This window comes from Brachyistius frenatus, unplaced genomic scaffold (genome assembly GCF_029030835.1).
Source record: "Brachyistius frenatus isolate BFR_SWC_R1_liver_20210118 unplaced genomic scaffold, ASM2903083v1 Contig_186, whole genome shotgun sequence".
Lineage (NCBI taxonomy): Eukaryota > Metazoa > Chordata > Actinopteri > Embiotocidae > Brachyistius > Brachyistius frenatus.
In genome coordinates, this window is record NW_027210785.1 from 249747 (window position 1) to 267916 (window position 18170).

At 42.2% G+C, this 18170-nt stretch overlaps 1 protein-coding gene across 2 annotated transcripts in view; it reads left to right on the forward strand.

Moving 5' to 3' along the window:
- The first annotated feature begins 2814 nt into the window (after window positions 1-2814).
- The window catches only part of adamts10 (ADAM metallopeptidase with thrombospondin type 1 motif, 10), a 45460-nt gene continuing 30104 nt past the window's right edge, over window positions 2815-18170 (forward strand). The window contains exons 1-5 of one of the 2 annotated variants that reach the window (XM_069718080.1): window positions 2815-2914; window positions 8202-8585; window positions 13820-13959; window positions 14069-14278; window positions 17540-17708. In XM_069718080.1, coding sequence (XP_069574181.1) covers window positions 8483-8585; window positions 13820-13959; window positions 14069-14278; window positions 17540-17708 — 622 coding nt within the window. In that variant the 5' untranslated portion in view covers window positions 2815-2914; window positions 8202-8482. Of the gene's footprint in view, window positions 2915-8201; window positions 8586-12088; window positions 12144-13819; window positions 13960-14068; window positions 14279-17539; window positions 17709-18170 lie in introns of those variants that run through there. The other variant, XM_069718081.1, reaches the window with a different exon arrangement.

Sequence of the window (18170 nt, forward strand, 5' to 3'; positions counted from 1 at the left end):
TGTACTATTCTAACATAGAATAACCATTTGACTGATACACCATGCTCCTGCAACTGTACAATTCTCACAGTACCAAACCAATGACAGGGATAGTAACCCCCCACAGCCCACACACACACACACACACACACACACACACACACACACACACACACACACACACACACACACACACACACACACACACACACACACACACACACACACCACCCCCTCCTCAGCGACTGCAGCTGCTTGCTAGGAGTCGCAGATCTGGCAGCCAGTCAGCAGGATCCCGCTGAATCAAGTCACCCAAAAACAGAGAGGAAAAAAACGAGGAGGAAAATGGGCTCCTGCGAAATAAAAGCATGACCATAAACTTGTATGCAAATTTTCCATAAAGTGATATAATTTGAAGGATTCCTTTCTTTAATTTAAGCAGTTTGGTAAACTCATTAAAACACTATGACTAGTAATGCGACTCGGACATCAGAGAGACAGCCTCCTAAATATCTTCAGTATATTTTGTGTCTTCTTTGACTGCACTTTCAGTTCCATTTGCATATACTGGGTTCAGAATCTGAAGGCCACCATGAGCATGTGCAATGAGAAAGTAAAGACAGACCTAACCACAAGTAGTGTGAAGCGCATGTTTAAAAAAAGCTATAGGGGTGCTATAATTGAATATTTCGGCCTGTTTTATACCTCGTGTGTTTGTTTTCTCAGCATCAATTACAAACACAGATTTTTTTTTTACATTTACATTTTTACATTTTTTATATATATATATATATATATTAGTTGAGAAGAGAAAACTTAGGCTACTTAACTACTTTTAAAAGTGTCTGAAAGTGCACCAAATTGTACTAAAGAGAGCTGCAAAACAGACATTGACATTCGCTTCAGTAATACCACTGTTCTTGACCAGTGCTTGATGTGTAAAGTGGTGAAGACTGGTACTTGCACGTAGTGGCCCTGCTACAGATTCTGACGATCCCTGACGACTCCGACGAATACAACAAAACCAGTCACACCAGAGCAACACTGATCTACACCGATCTTCACCATCAGCTCTCCGTTCTTAAACAGTACCCACTAGGCGTCACGCATCCTCATTAAAACGAGCCTCATGGCTAAAACCGAACCAATGTGTGATCTCATCCAGCACATTGCCAACCAACATCAGGTGAACATACTGCTGCTACAACTGTGTTAATGAAGACAAGCTACTTATCGATGGCTTCGACCTCTTTAGCTTCATAGGTCACAACAAACACGGCATCGCCTGCTATACCAAACAGGGAATTCAAACTGCAAGCGGTGATGTGCGGGCCCTCGCACGCTGCACGTCGGGGATCCAGCGGGTCAGCTCCCCAGCGGGTCGGCTCCCCGCCGTGCAGCACCCCAAGGTCCGCATGTTCCCGCTTGCAGTTTAAATTTTTTTGTCCTCGATCTCGTTCCTTATTCCCTTAGAGGGACTTGCCTAAGGGGGACTCAACCCCATGAACCATGTAGTTTACCCTTAGAGGGATTTGCCTTAGGAGGTCTTGCCCTCTGTGAAACATGTGGCTTACCCTTACAGGGATTCGCCCTACAGTGGCTTATTATTACCCCTCTGTAAACCATTAACCATGTGTGATACTGGCGCGGGGCTCGAACCCGTGTCTTCATGAGGTTGTTTCCAGCTGGACGTAGACCGCTGGACTATCTTCAGGAGAGGCAGGAGAAAGAGTTTCACGTTGTTCACTCAGAGCTTCCAGCGACTCAACCTACAGTCTGGTTAACTCAACAGGTAAAAGGTTCTACTTCACCAAGGTTGATATTAGTGGTTCAGATTCCACCTTGGCCTGTTGATGGTGATTCAACTTTTAGTAAAGTTGAAACGTTTGGAGAAATTGAAAAAAGTTTTGCTTCCACAACACATTACAGGAAGATATTTAATATCACTGCAGACCCCCGTGAAAACACGTATATCTACTATCCAAAGAATGTCTGCGGCAATTTCGGTCACATTTGAATGAATATTTATGGCTGGTGGAGTTATAGGTTGCAGTGAGACAAAGATTTGTCACAATGCTATCGTACTCCTGGGAAGGTAGATGGTGCAGTGGTTGGCACTGCTGCTTCTCCCGTAGAAGGTTTGGGGATGGAGCCCTCCCTTTCTCATGAACTTAAAAAAAAGAATCATAAATAATTTCTGACTTTGAAAATGCCTGTAATTTATTTGAACAACATGCCATAACATGACTTGTTGGCCGCCACGCCACGGGGGATACCGATCGACAATAACAACATTATTTTTGATAACTTTTAACTTCAAACATTTTAAGAGTGCACAGACTCAAGTCGGTCCGACAAAACCTGTAGGGAGTTCGTTACATACATGTTCACAACATACGTTTTAAGGAGAAGGGTAGGTTTTAACGGTAGCATTTTAATTTCGAAGCTCTGCTGTCTTTGTACCTATTTTGGCGCAGGCCAACATTGTCGTAAATTTAATTTGATGTAGCTGCCAACAGAGAAGAGCAGGTAAGCATGACGTGTTCTTGCAATGTGTGCAGGGCAGAAGTGCCGATTGCGCAATTAAAAGTTACAGCACACCAAAGTTTGGAGGTGCCGACACTGCGTACCGGTGTTTACCGATCCACTTCGAACCAAGCCCTCTGCTCAGCTCGATGTTTCACCACCAAAACCCCTGCATACACGGCCATTATTTTGAAAGTTTTTTTTTTTTTTTTTTTACCGGATGTGTCTGTGTTTTTTTTTGCAGCGGGGAGCTTGACATCTGCTTCACTGCAGCTCTGTTTCTGGAAGTGGAAGAAGTTGAGTCTCCTCAGTCACCCGCCGGCGCCGCCTCCTCCTCCTCCTCTACGTTCCGCTGCTGAGGACAGAGGACAGACTCACAGCGGAAACTTCTCCAGGGGGACACGGGAAGGTAGGTCAGCGAGCCCGGTCACACTCTCTGCGTACTCACTGCACAGCCTCTGGAAGAAAACGGCTCTGACATGATGCTGGCAGGAGGCTGTTCTCAACTCTTGTCCTCTCCTTTCTCCAGAAATATCCCTGCAGAGATTTTGAATGTCGTCCTTAGTGAGTTTTTCCACCATGGTGTCATAAGATCATGAGCTGCACCTTTGTGGGTTTAATGTCGTTTTTTTTAAAAATGGTATTTGCATTCTTCCAACAATTCCAATCCTTGGATTACCAATCTCTTACTTATGGCTGAGATCTCCTCATTGGTTGGTGATAGGGCTGGCAGCGTGTGCGTGTGCCTGCGTGTGCGCGTTTGCCGGTGCAGGGATGATGTGGCTGTCAGCAGACATCAGGTACATAATGGAAGGGTGGCATTTTGTCCTTCACCAGCTGGGGGAGCAACTTGCAGTTTCTTCCTGGTGGAAAAAAAAACACCAGTGATTCTGCAACAGGTTTCAGAAGGTACCATGCCATTATCACAGTGAACATGCTTCACTGTATGCAACATCTTCCAGGGATTACAGAGGAGAGGGTCTGTTTTTAGACTCACTCGTGCGGTAATTAGCTGTTTGACATGAAGGCACATGTATGCCAATCTGTGGTCCCTCACAGAGAGCAGAAATGGCAGATGAGTCATTACATCAGTTGCCTTGGGAGATATCTGCAGGTTTCTGCTTATATTGTCGGATTCTTGATCATTGTACAGCATCATTCTGTTTTATCCTAGTTTTATTCCATATACATATGTATTTCATCACTTTTTTTATTTGGCCAAATGGAGATCTCAGATGCTATCATTTGAGACGTGGATTTATAGTTTGCACGTGACGGTGTTAGACATTTCACAAGTTTATTTGGATTTTCACCATCACGCAAATCTTTCACACATACTGACACCGTAGGGATACACTTAACTTTTTCTCTTCTGATATCTCAACTTGACGTGTCGCTGTTTTCCTCAAATTCTAAATCTTTAAACTCAATGTGATCATTCCCCTTAATTTAAACATTACATTAACAGAGAAAAGTATATTCAAACTGGATCGGCCACGTCATGGCTGCCAGGACAGCAAACTTGCTGATACCAATTTGTCATATCAGATCAGTGCATCCCTAATATGAACACCTTTACAGACACACACATTTACAGCCTTCCTTTCCACTGCGTCAATGCTCTGTAAAGTATTTTTGTGTTTAAAAGTGGCTTACAATGATAGATAAAGAAGATTAGGGCAGACAAAATTGGTTAATTGACAGAGGTGGCATTGACTCTGATAAGCATTTTTCAATTATGCCAAACATTCATGAATCCAGCTTTTCAAATGTGAGCATTGCTTCTTTTATTTGTGTTTCGTGACAGTTAGGTGGGTTTTTCTTTTCTTGCTCTCGACCGTTGGCTGCCTTAAAGCAGATAAAAACTGCACAGAAATGAATTTGATAAAAGACAGAAAGAGAAAACCGTCCTCTACCATCTGTGCTCCGTTCCCAGTGCTGCTGGCTGACTCGCTTCATGTCGAGTCAGCTCTCTCTCTCACTAAATATTGTTTCAGACTCGTGAGGCACATTTTCAGGGTGAGGGGAGCACATCCGAGGTTCTCCGGCCTGTTTATGTTCCCACTTTTCATCTCTGCACTGTTTATTTGGGGAAATCGAGAAAGGAATGCCCGCCTCTTTCTCTTTCTTTTTCTGTCTTTTGGACCAGACGGAGAGTTTAGTCTGAGATATATCCCCCGGTCTTTACTATCACCTGTTCAGGGATTCATTTAGAGATTTGCTTAAATCTGGACCTCTTTCTTTTTTCTTTTTTTTTCAGTGAGGGAGCAGTTGCTGCTTAGGCAGACTCAAACGCAGCGTCTGACTTGTGACATTCGTCTTATGAGCAATTTGATCCCACAGCCTCATGGTCTTATTAGAGAAGAGAAGCCGCATTGCCAGTTTAATGAAATAATAAACTGAAACTAAAGCTGATTCATGAGCTTCTCCATGATCAAAGTGCAGACAGTGTGTATGTGTGTGTGTGTGCGAGAGAGAGAGAGAGAGAGAGAGAGAGAGAGAGAGAGAGAGTGAATGGGGGAGTGCGAGGCTTGAATCTAAGCTGAGGGACACTTAGCATCTGTTCCCTCCACACAGACTTTACTTTGAGCTGGTCATATGGCTTTGATTAGTGCGCTAGTTTTCGGATAGCTCCCCTCTCCCTGGCAACAGTTAAAGACAAGGACAGCATAGTTAGCTCCAATATTTAAAAGAAAAACATTCACTGTACATCCCTTACGCCACATGAAAAGCACCAGTCAGTGCTCACTGGTAGATGACAAGATGAAAAAAAAAATGACGTGTCATAATGCTCCGGGGTCCACCGGCTTGATTACATTGCAAATTTGGCCCACCCTTAAATTCCCACCTAATTATCCTGAGCGATCCAACTTTTCTGTCTCTTGTTAACAACGACTCCTTTCTTCTCCACTCTTCTGCAAATTGTGATAGCATTGGAAGTTGTGTGGCCTGTCTGCAACTCGGACCACTTTCCCTCTTGGCCGTGATTGCAGCTATACGCTCGATACTTGTAGCTCATCCAAGCAAAACACTGAGCAGAGAGTCCGTGTATGTGCTCACTTGGCCTGCTGACAAACATACGTTTTTATTTCGCAAAAGTGATACAGCCCAGAGGGAAAGTTTTGCACAACAGACCACGGAAGATGTACAACGCCATCACCTCTGCGAGACAGCTTACTCTTAATTTAGCTATATTTCTCTGCGGTTCATGGTGGAGTAATAATTTACCAGGAAAGCTGTGCAAGGCAGTGCATGCATGTTGTGAGGATTTTGTTTTTTTTGCAGGCTGTCCAAAGATCTTTTTAAGCAGCTTTACTTAAAAAGCACCAAGGGACAGCACTGGTGGGGTCCAATCTCCCCCTCTCTCTCTGGTTTAAATAAACAAGAGGAGAGTTAGTGGTAATGAAAAGCACTTGATATCAAGCTGCAAGTTTAATAACCCCACAATAAATCGAGAGCGGGAGCAGAAGAAGTAATGAAAATGGAGGGGAGTTTGGCTTGTGCAGGAAATGACTGGGAGAAAGCCTGAGGGAGGGGAAGAGAGAAAGACTTTTAGTTGTTCCACATATGAGGGAAGCTGCAACAGTACAAAGACCCCTCAGTGTTTTTAAAGCAAGCTCTCTTTTTACTGTACCTGCTCGTTGCTGTTTGAAATGAAACAAGAGGCACATTAGGGCTTTTTTCAACTCATTCCTCCACACAGGGTATTAACACTCAAGAATGGCGCTCCCAGCTGGCTTGAATAGCTTACACTCTGCTGTCCCTCTTTCATTCCTCTCGGGTTTTGCACTTGTTTTTTTTAGGGTTTTTTTCATCCTCTTTTCAGGAGGCAACTTGTTCCCTCTGCTCTCGTCACCAAAAGGTTTCCCATCTGCCTCCGATTACCTTTGGCTGCAGTTGGTTAGCCGCCAGCCATCTGGGCCAGTGTGGCGTCTCCGCTCGCTCTTCTCTCCCCAGACGGCTCTGAAGGAGGGATGGAGGGGAGGGAAGGGAGGCTGGGACGAGAGTGAACTGGGTGGGCAGACTTTACTTGGGAATAGTGAGGGTTGGATTTTTAGCTGACACTGCAATCTGTAGCCAGGAAACTCAAGTCAAAGAGAAGGGCACCCATGAAAATGTGACTTCTGGTCCTGGCTCTAGTCTGGTTTTGTAATGGGTACTGTGGTTCTGAGGAAGTTATTTTCCGTTGTTATTATAAAGCAAATTGGTCTATGTTGGTCTAAAACAAAACAAAAAAAAAAGAGCCCAAAAAAGAATAGTGCTCATTAAAAAGGAACTTAGGTTTATTTTTAGCACAAGACAGCCAAATTAGTAGTGTGGAAAACGAACAAAATTCCTCTCGCCAAGATACAAATTCATAATGTCTGGTTGGCTGAACTATTACGGTCAAATGATCATCATCCGGGTGCTGCCTCACAAACTTTCTATTCTTTATATTCAGCAGTTAAATGTAAGTTAAGTCAGTGTAAAATAGTAATCATCATCCGCTAATTGATAAAAACGGACATTGTGCAGCTCTATGCAGATGATATACAGCTGTATGTCCTGTTTCATGTGCTCTTCAATGTTTGATGTGTCCTTAAAGGGCACGTTTGTTTGTAGTGATTTACGACTGCATAAAGGAAAAACAAATTGTATGACGCCTTTACTCGATTGAGTCTGTGTTGGTTGAGCCTCAAGACTACAAGTAAAAAAAATGCAGGGTTGTGGAGTCAGAAAGACGTGAACCTACGAAACATCTGTGGCCTCTGATTGAGGCTATTAGTGTAACACAACAAAATCTCAGACTGAACTGCCGGCAGTTAAGTCGACATGTAGACACCATGTTTGAAGAGAAACTATCCGGTGCAATGCAAAGTTGGAGTACTTTTCAAAGATCTGAATCTCCAAACTGTTTCTGTAATTGAATCATTTGAACTGCACCAATTGCAAAGCACGCACTCCATAATCCGTCGATTATATTGTGTTGGATTATTTTTAATCTGCCAAATATCAGCACCGCCCTCAGTATCAGTGGGAGTATAATAATGACAGAACTCTTTGTCTTAGATGTAAACAAGCTTCATATAGGCTCTCATACCATCAGTGTGCTACACAGTACACTGGCCAATTAGTAAGCTGTACAGTCAGGCAGTCTGCCAGCAAGTCACTCAGCCATACAACCAACCACCAGAGTCAGCCAGCGTAGCGGTGATGGCAACCTGCTGCTCCTCTCAAATTGGCTCATTTTACCCCCAGACTCTCTGACATAATACCCACTTCAAGCCCTGTTTGGGCATTAGGCACAGCTTCTTTTTTCTTTTACAAGATCAATGGCTTCCTTTGTGTTTGAACTCTTTCCGGTGGGCAGGCAGCTTAAAGTGCGGGTCCTCAGGGGCCCCAGGTTGGGACCTGCTGTTGTCTCTGGTCATCAGAGTGAAAGACGGGGTGTTTGCCCCTCGCTAAAGCCAAGATTGATTATCTGAAGGAACAATGCCGGACTGGGCGGTCCTTGAATCTGAACTGGGTGGATTTGTCTTGTTAGACTGGGAACTCCATGGGTCAATGGGATCTCATGCTCTCTCTCTCTCTGTCTGTGTTTCACTATGTCTGCCTTGTTCTTCCCTCCTCTTTGAGCCTAAATCGGTCTCTCCCCTCCCTTTCACTGCCTTTTCTGGCCTTCCTCCTGCAGTTACTGAACACTTTCTCTTCCACAGGGCAACAGAGAGGAGTGTGAAACCACCACTGCGGCTGAGCCCCTTTACAAATCCGTCCAGGTGTTTTTTCTACTTCTATGACGACTTCTCCAGGATCCATCACCACTTGCTGTAAGTGCTGCTGACTCTCCTCAGATCTTCCTGCAGCCATGGCCCAACAGAGCACTGAGCTGTCCCACTGCTAGGCGACGGGGCATCCGAGAGGGCAGGAGACATGTTGGGACAGAGGCCCGGGGACCACTGCACTGAATTCTGTTACTATAGCAACTACTGTAGTAACCATGGAAACGCTATGGAGGACTGGTCTGATTTGCACTGTCATCGTCGTCATGGTTGCCACCGAGGTCGCAGGAGGTCACAGAGATGAGTTTGCTCAGTCACAAGGTGAGATATAAATCTGTCTGGGAAACAGAAAAAACAGTGTCTCTCTAAAGATTTTCTATATTTGACCCATTTTGGATAAGATGTGTGGATAAAATATTCTGACATGCTATATATACTCTAACTTTGTAGTGCAGTATCTTTGAAAATCAAAAGCAGATATCAGAAACTGTTTGTTATAAGGTCTGAACATTGCAGGTACAACTTTTGATACACTGAATGTTAACTGCTCTGATTAGCAAACACATCAATAAAACTGGCATTAAATTGCAATTGTCATTTTGTTCACTGATTAGAAAATTTTGACTGAAATCAAAACTGCTATATTCTGTTTTGGCTACACTTGTGAATTGTTGCTTGTGTTAAGCCAAGTAACTGCAACAAAGTAGCAGTATTTTTATTTTGTTAAATGAAAAAAAAAAAAGTTTTGTAGAAATGTATGACCACACTTCTCAGTTAGATTTAAAAAAAAAAAAAAAGTTGTAGAGCAAAATAATATGACAATATTTACTGTCTGATGACATAAATTTGTCTTAAGTCTGAGATTTTGTCATACCACTCGCAGCATGGTAAAACAATGAGGACTTAATCAAAAGTTGATCTTCTTATGTAGAAAATTGTGTAGTTAAACATGTGTTGACCATTTCCCATCAGAAAACAGAAGAGTATTAGAGTGGTGTCGCACCCTAATCCAAGGCCGGCCAGGATGGATAACAATCAGAAATTCAAGTTTTTTTCTGCGTCCTTGTCTCACTTTTAAGAGTTGCAGAGACTGGTGTTTGAGTTAAACACATTATTAACAGCACAGACTATATTCCTTTATAAATAGTGAGAAATGTTGTTGGTTTATGGTCTGTGATCCTGGCTTCATAGTTTTGCTTTAATTATTTTCATTCTTTGAAAGCAAGTTTAATGAATTTTATGGTCGAGGTACCTGGAGTAAAATCTGCTTTTCATTTCAATAAAAACAAAAAACAAAACTTAAATCTTCTCAATTTGCCAAGTTTCGATTCGAAATGAATATTTGTAAATACTTTCAGTATGTCATATTATTTCAGTTATTATGCGAGTTCAAAATATGTTTTATAGTTTCTGTAATTGTTTTTATTTGTATTTCACTTGCACAGTGCTCAGATGAGAAAAAGATGGCTGAAATGAGCCGTAGAAAAGGTTTCAGGTCTGACCGGCTGAGGCATACTCCAGGCCTGCAGGTCAGGGCTGGCTGAACTTGAACTCTGCTTCCACAAATCATGTTGTGGCACAGCCACGTGCCCGCCCCCCTCAGCCCTCACCACACAGTCTCTCTGTCTTTCTCACATTCCCACTGAAGCTGGAGCGACTAAAATCCCCCTAAACGCAAAGACATAAATTCCCCGATTGTCAGTGTCTCATCACCCCGAACAAGGCTGTGATTGTGTATTTCCTAAACTTAACCTCTGACCCCTCACAGCCATCTGTCTCTAATAGTCTGCCACGCTGCTTCCTTTAAATAACCCACCCCTCAAACCCTGACGTGGCTTCTTCCCTCAGAGACTTTGTTTTCCACAGGTATAGGAAGTCAGGTCTTTAAACCTGCACTTATTGTTTTTTTTTTTTCTTACATATGTCTTATATACCATCCCAAAAGTATATTGACACCCAAACATTAATTCCAAATGTGATGTTTTAGTGTCTTATTAAAAAAAAAAATGCTGCTTAATAACAGTCTACTTCTCTGGGAAGGCTTTCCGCAAGATTTTGGAATCTGGCTGCTGGGATTTGATCCCATTCAGCCACAAGAGCATTAGTGGAGTCAGGCACTGATGCTGGACGATAACACCTGGCTAGCAGTCGACATTCCAGTTCATCCAAAAGGTGTTGGAAGGGGAGAAGGTCAGGGCTCGAGTTAAATTCTTCCACACCATGGATCTGCCTTTGTCGTGTTAACAAATCACAAAAGGCCACAACATTTGAAGTACAGTGTTGTCTAAAATATTATAGTGTGCCGTAATAGTAAGATTTCCAGTATTTGAATCTCACGTAGCACAATCCTCATCTTTGCATCTGTCACAGTAACTTTAGCTTGGGTCAGGGGACTTCTAACTTTTCTACTCGTGTACGTTAAAATCGGTTAATGTGCAAGAATAGTAGGAACAAATTTAAGGAAGGAACTGATTAGATTAATCTGAAGTGGCAGCCTCCCAAAAGGCGTGTCTACCCTCACCACATCGTCACCTGGAGTTTCTTATTTGGAACGGAGGGGCTTTGCTCAAACTATTTAAAAAAAACAACACCCTTGACCAAAAGGACGCAAAGCATTAGAAGGGGATACACACATACTTTTGGCCATGTGTGTGTATTAATTACTTTCCTATATGGACAACCCAGACTGCATACCGAAGAAAGACAAGCAAGACACAGACAGATATATAAACAGAAAAAAAAGTGTGAGTGAGGTTGCGATTGTTTTATACACACCATCTTTTAAAAGCTTCCTTTAAAGCTGCTTCTAACAAGTCTCTTATCTCAAGGTGAACGCTCCTCCCATCATTTATGACTCTCAGGCTTTATGCTGAATAGTTACAGGGTCTTTCTGCTCTTGTAGTATTTGCTTCAAAGGGGGCTGAGCAGCAATGTTTGGCCTGAGGTGCCATGGAGGTGTGTCTGACAAGGAGGGAGGGGCGCTTTTCCATCCAGAGTACTTCCTCCCACTATTTTCATTTGGCGATAACAGAGCCAGAGTTGTATTTATCAGCACTGACTCGTTAGGGTGTTTTCGCCTGTTAAATTTAGCAAGCATGTTTCCACTGTCAGTTTGCTTTTTGTTTTAATCGCTCCATAACATTTTAAAATTCCGAATCAGTTGATTAACTTTTGCACTATTGGCTACAAAAATACAAAACACAGGCGCTGATGTTGATCAAGCAATGTAATTTGGATTACCCACTCATAAAAGTTATAGCTTCTGCCTTCTCGATGCACATCATAGTGTTGCGCTCCATTCGCATGCAACAGGAACAGTCTCTGAACCTTTAAATCCACCCCCACAGGTGACTGCAAAAGAACTGATATGCAAGTATGTTTGCCCTGATGCAAAGAGATCAAATTTTATGATGTGAAAATGACAAAAGAAGCTATTGTCATTGGCATGCATGTAATTGTCTTGTCTTCTGGTAAACCAAATACGCATAAATGTGATTAACAAGTCAGTTTACATACTGTGTTTGGATAGTTTAATTCTGCAAACATTGGCAATATAACACTGCTGCTTTGAAGTAACATCTGGTGTGTATCTGTTACTATGGGGAAACAACAAAAACTATCAGACAAACAGGATTTATAACAATTTTAACCACATTTGTCTCTCACTGCCTCCAGCTGAAGGTGTTTAATAAAGGTTGTTTTGCGGTCATTATGTCTAGATTTGGCATATTAAACAGTTAAGTCAATGTTTTTTTTAAATTTTCTTTAGATTAAATCAATCCGTAACAGCTACACGTGTGTTGTTTCCCTTGTGGTGTGGGCAGACATTCTGTGGGAACGAGAGGGGCTGGTTGGAAATCCTGTGGAGAGAAGGCTTAGGTGGGTTTTTAAAGAAAACACTTCCGCTGAAACCTTCATTTCAAACTGCAGGCTAATTTATTTGCTGGTTTTCATTACAGTTTATTCTGTGTGAGGTCTCATTAATTTCTTCCAGGGAGGTGGCTTATATCTACTTTATTAACACCCTCCCCTCATTTTCTCTTCAGGAGCTTTTCCTGTGCTTGAAAGGTAATGGTAATACAACCTGCCTGATTACTTGTTGTGGTTTGTGAAAGCAGGATGGATATGTTGTGGAAACCAGCTCAGTGCTCACAGGAACATAACACTTTTGAGGAATACAGCTCATAGGGTTTTGGTGCCTTCACTGTCAATTGGAAGTTCATTTGAAGTAGTTGTTAACAAGATTTCTTGGCTTTGTAACAGAAATTTCTCTGATAGTTCCAGTTCAGAAGTTGTAATAGAATATAGATATTTTTGCAAATATTTGAATCAAATTTTTCATTTTAGTTCTCTTTTTAACAGTTTTGAAAGTTTTCAGAGAAAATTTTTAACTCTTAATGAATCATCAACAAAACCTTGCGTTGCACCTGCTTTTATGCTCAGGGTATAACAAAAGCCTGAAAAGCCGTGATGGAAATAATGTTGCAAAACCTTACAGTGAAAGCCTCACTTAGTAATTTCAGCATTGAGAAAAAAAATTGCTGAGATTTCAGATTGTGCAGACTTTCTTAAATGCATTTAAAACTCTTCATTACTAGACAGCGTGACAAAGTATTACACGTCTAATCTGATCTCTGATGAGACAACAATTGCATGAACTTTATCTCTCCACCACTAAACGCTAAACAAATCAGCCATTATCTAACAGGTTAGTCGAGTACCTTTAAACATATAGCAAGCAAACCGCTAGAGAAATTCTTTCTGCTTCACGAGTCGGCACAGACCAAAACCAACCAGCAAAAAGACTTCATTACACAACTGTTGGCTCATAGTGGCTCAAGTATGTTTTGCCAACACAGTGGTGGAAGAAGAACGTGAAATTTCAAATGCAGAAAATGCAGACTCATTCACCATTTTTGTTCTCTCTTTGTGATTTAAGCCACTTGAAGGCTAAGTCTATTTCGTGCCAGCCTTCTTGTGTCGAAAGTGCGGTGCAACCTTACGAGATTCCCGAAGGCAGCGTTTGTAATTGTGCCTGCTGTATATTTAAGCCACATCTATCTGCTGCCTACAGAGAGTCATTTTCCCCGGGTATTTAGGCCGTGTGGGAAGGGGCTGCTTCTCCACCAACCGAGACCAAAGGTTTGAGGAAAACTGGACCCGTTTGCCTGTGACCTCTCCCTGTTAGTTAGCTGACGTTGGCTGTTTGGAGCTGTGCGTGTTTGGACAATAAATCTCCACCAGGCCCAGGCACAGACTGGGACAGACAGGAAGTATACAGTTTCAGGGTAACCACGGCAACATCCCTTTGGCCTCGCGAAGGAGGGGTTATTTGGAGTGGAGGGGCCTTGTCAGCAGCGGGCCAAGTCCGCAAGTTTGTCTTTGCCAACTGGGTTAGTCTCTCAATAAAAAGGCCCACATTGTTATTCAAAATAAGCAACTCCCACATCCTCAACTGTTTTTAATTAGAGCCAATTAGATTAAGATGAACTTTGGCTTTATGTAGTTAAACACTGATGATAACTTTATGCCTTCTTTATTTCTCCCTCTGTTAGCTGCTTTCCTGTCCAGTCTCGGCCAGTATGAGATCGCAATCCCTGTTCGTGTAGGACCTGATGGAAAGATGATGGACGCAGAAACTTCTCAACACCACCAAAGAAGACGACGCAGCGCTGAAGACAGGCTGCCTGACTCTGTATTACAAAATATTTACTCTGATTTTTTTTTTTTTTTTTGTCCTGTAGCTACACACATCTTTAAATTACTTGAATATATCTATATATCTCTCTTTCTCTGTCTCTTAGCTCTTCTACCAGCTGTCCACATCACGGAACAACTTTCTGCTGAACCTGACGCTGCAGGGAGGCCTGCTGTCACGGCAGTTCAGGGTGGAGTACTGGAAGAGGGGTCGATTAGCCTGGAGCCACCCTTACTCTCTGCATTGCCACTACGTGGGACACCTCCAAGACCAACCGCACTCCAGCAAAGTGGCCCTGAGCAACTGTAACGGCCTGGTAAGACTGAAACCTCGCAGTCTAATCCACAGCTAATACACTGAGTGAGGTCAGCACCCACAGCAGCGCTGGTTCAGCAAATAAGGGATCAGAAACGCTGGATTCCAACATCAAAGCATTACATTTTAACAAACCTTGAATCCTCAAGACAGCCTTAATCCTCAGCCAAACTGACCAGTGTGGTCTTTTTGTCAGGTCCTTTTAAACTTCATCTCGAAGGAAGGATTCATCCTGAAAGAGTCACTTTATTTTTGTATTCTCTAGATTGTTATTCCTACAGATAAATGACAAGTGTAAAAGACGATAAGGTGAAAAGAATCCTGTGCTATCATCATTTCCCTCCAAAAGGTTTATGCCATGTTCACGTCATAGGGGATGGATGGTTGAGGTGGAGAAGATTCTCATGTTTTCGACAAGCCAGGACAGTTGATCTGCAGTTGGTTGTAGGAGGGTTAAAAATATAACTATATCCGTTAAATGTTTAAGGGACGATAGAGCGCGTTGCCTACTAATCGTAAGGTTGGCGGTTCAAACTCTGTTTCCTCCCGTCCACATTCGGAAGTGTGCTTCGGCATGAAACTGAACCCCAGGTTGCTCCCGATGGCAGGCAAGCACCTTGGATGGTAGCTCTGTCGCCATTGGTGTGTGAGTGTGAATTGGTCAATGGGAGGCAAAAATTGCTTTGCGAAAAAAAGTGCTTTGTAGACTGCTAAGAAGGTAAAAAAAGAAAAGCGCTACGTAAGTGCAGACCAGTTTGTTTGTGACAGGAGTTTCCAGAAAATGTCAGTTTCTTTGTCTTAATTTTGTCTTGGATGTTGACATGAACCTTGTGTACATGCCAGAAACTGTTTTTTTTTTTTTTTTATAATGGCTGATGATAATTGTGCACGCTTGTGGACAGTCTCTCCTCAAATACATCAATGGTGTTTTACTCAGCAGGTTTCAGAAAGTTCTAAAAATGTGTTAGAAGTAGGGACGACCCAAAGGGTCAGTGGTTAGGATGCATAAAATACGTGCTTTGCTTTTGCATCCCTGATTTCGACTCCCGCATGGCCAGATGGTGGCAACACGTCATTCACCTACTCTCTTTCTCACATTTCCTGTCGATCTCCGCTTCACTGCCTGAATCAGACAAAATGACAAGAAAACAATCTTGTCTATAATTGTCGACATCAACCCTCCTAATTCTTCTCTTATGTTTTGGACACTAATTGTTAGATGATCTGACAAGCACTTTGTTTGAAGTTTGAGAACCATAACTTTTACCTATGAACTACAATGCATCAAGTTCTGATGTGCTCTCTTTGGGCTGTTATAAGGCCTTCTGGAAAACGTAAGATATTGTTTAGCTGTAGCCATCTTACCTCAGCCTCCCAAAGTGGACTGATTTAGCCCTGAGAAAAGCATCGATTCCATTTCATTTACTTTTCTCATGAAGTTATCTCAGCACACCATAACAGAGGCCTGGCACCTGTTTGTTGATGCTTCAGACTTGGTTCTCGTCTGAACCCCCTGACTGGATATTCTGAATTGTGATGCATCATTTTGTTGGCTGAAAGCACTCTGCTGTATTCATAGCACCGTGTATCTGTGTATCCTCTCACTACAAACAGCAGGCCCCACAATAACAGTTGTATACACAGCTGAGGATTAAACATGTTCACAAAGCGTTAATAAGCCGCACACGTAATTACTGTTGGTCAGACCAGCATGAGCACATTCACCAGCGAGCGGGCTGTGTGTCCAGAGGAGCATCACTAACTTTATTATGGGATTAAAGGCGCTTTCTAATCTGCCGCAGCGAGTCGAGTGGAGACGCTCGCTCTGACCGGGGCCAACACATCTGAGCAGAATCAAAGGAAGTGTTAGTGTATCGCTCGCTGTCTCACTCTCTCGTTTTTCTCGCTCCCATTCACTCTTTCATGCTCTCACGTGTGTTTGTTCTGTGGGTTCCTGATCCTCTTCTCAGATGGGTCCAGCGGTCCCCACAGAGGTCCCCGTGAGGGGAACAGTGTGTGTAGAGCTGAACACAGAGCGATACGATTATCCAGTTGTATGTGTAATTTTTAATATGAGGAGCACTACTTCACTGAACTGCTGTTGGAGACTTTGAGACTCTGGAGATGCACACCGAGTAATAATGACATATTTTAGGGTCGTGTTTATGCTGATGAGTGTAAATTCACATCTAATAATAAGAATCCTGTGACTGATAATATTGATAATAATTTCAAAACATAGGACATGATTTTTTTGTACCTTCAAGGCCCTCCACACTTCACATGTTTTTGTTTCGCCAACCAACAGCAGAGGTTATTTGGGACACATCATCAGTTGAGTACCTGAGCCTCATCGGGTGTTTCGGTGATTCACTCACAATTAACCCTCTGTTGAGGTAATAGGTCATAAACCCTGTCACTGTAAATGAGGATAAAAAATATGATCAATTTTAGTTTTTGAAACGGATTCTGATGAAGTTTATTCTTGACCTTGAAATTAATTTTTTGGTTCTCAAAGTCCACTACTTACCAGCTTTTTGTTTTCATTATTTTGTGATTTCACTACATTACAATGTTGTTTTATTTCCATTAAAAAAAAAAGTGCACAAAAAAACAATAACCACTTGTCAACATCTTCAGTCCTGGGTCATCACAAAGTTAAGCTGTGCAGCCAAATGTTTATTTTGTAGTAATGAATAATTCTGTAGTGGTAAATAACCATGGTGCTACTTTAGTTGACGTAAATTACATTACATTACATTACATTACATTTAGCTGACGCTTATATCCAAAGCGACTTACAATAAGTGCATTTCAACCATGAGGGTACAAAACCCAGAACAACAGGAATCAAGAAAATACAATTTCTTCAAGAAAGCCAAACTACAAAGTGCTTAAAAGTAAGTGTCATTTTAAGTGCTACTAAAGTTCTACTGTTCAAGGTGAAGTCGGAAGAGGTGTGTTTCAATGAAAGTGAACTGGATGGTAAGGGGGTTAAACAACTGTGTTACTACCGCGCAAGTAAATAATTGTTTAAATTAGATGTCGGTATATAGGTTTTTGGAAATTAGTTTCAGCCTTTTCTTTAATAGATTGATCTGTATTAACTTTATGAGCTTTTGTTACAATGCTCATTTGACAGTAAACAAAATTACTGAGATAATTAGTGAAGATTAGGACAATCTTTCACTGTAAAGTTTATGATATTTTTGTCATGATGGCAACTGTCCCTGTTCTGTTCTTCAAATCTGTGTCTCTGCAGCAGGGGGTGATTGTTGCAGGCGGAGAGGAGTACCTGATCGAACCCCTTGTCTCACCAGATAACCAAACCAGGACAGAGAGGGGGGATAGAGCAGAGGGGCGCCCCCATGTGGTTTATAAGCGGTCATCGCTGCGCCATCAGTACAAAGGCCAATCGTGTGGAGTCATTGGTGAGAGCAAAGATATTCTGGTCTCTTTAGTAGCAGCAATGAGGTCTAGACTGGAGGAGTAAACAGCCCCAGGCTGATCTGCACTGCAGCCAGCAGCAGAAGATTGCGGTTGTGTCTTGAGTTCCCAGTTGTGATTAGGCGTGACTGAGTCTGTGTTACAGGGCGTTGCTGAAAAAGCAAAAGTATGTTGTTCAGAAAACCATTTTTTTGACAAATAGAAGTAAAAAACAGTTTTGTAACGTTGTGTTTTAATTCTGCTCCGCAATCATGAGATGTTTGTTCAGGCAGCATTTTCTGGTTGCTTGGTTCAGTATTTGAGCTGATTATCATTAACTTTCTTCCCAGTTATTGCATATACAAACTGTAAAGTGAATAATTAAAAAGTATATGTATAACTAGCTGGACTGCTGCTGCGCTTTCTTAGGTTTCTTTTGAATATATGCTTTCTAAACGTGAGTGTTT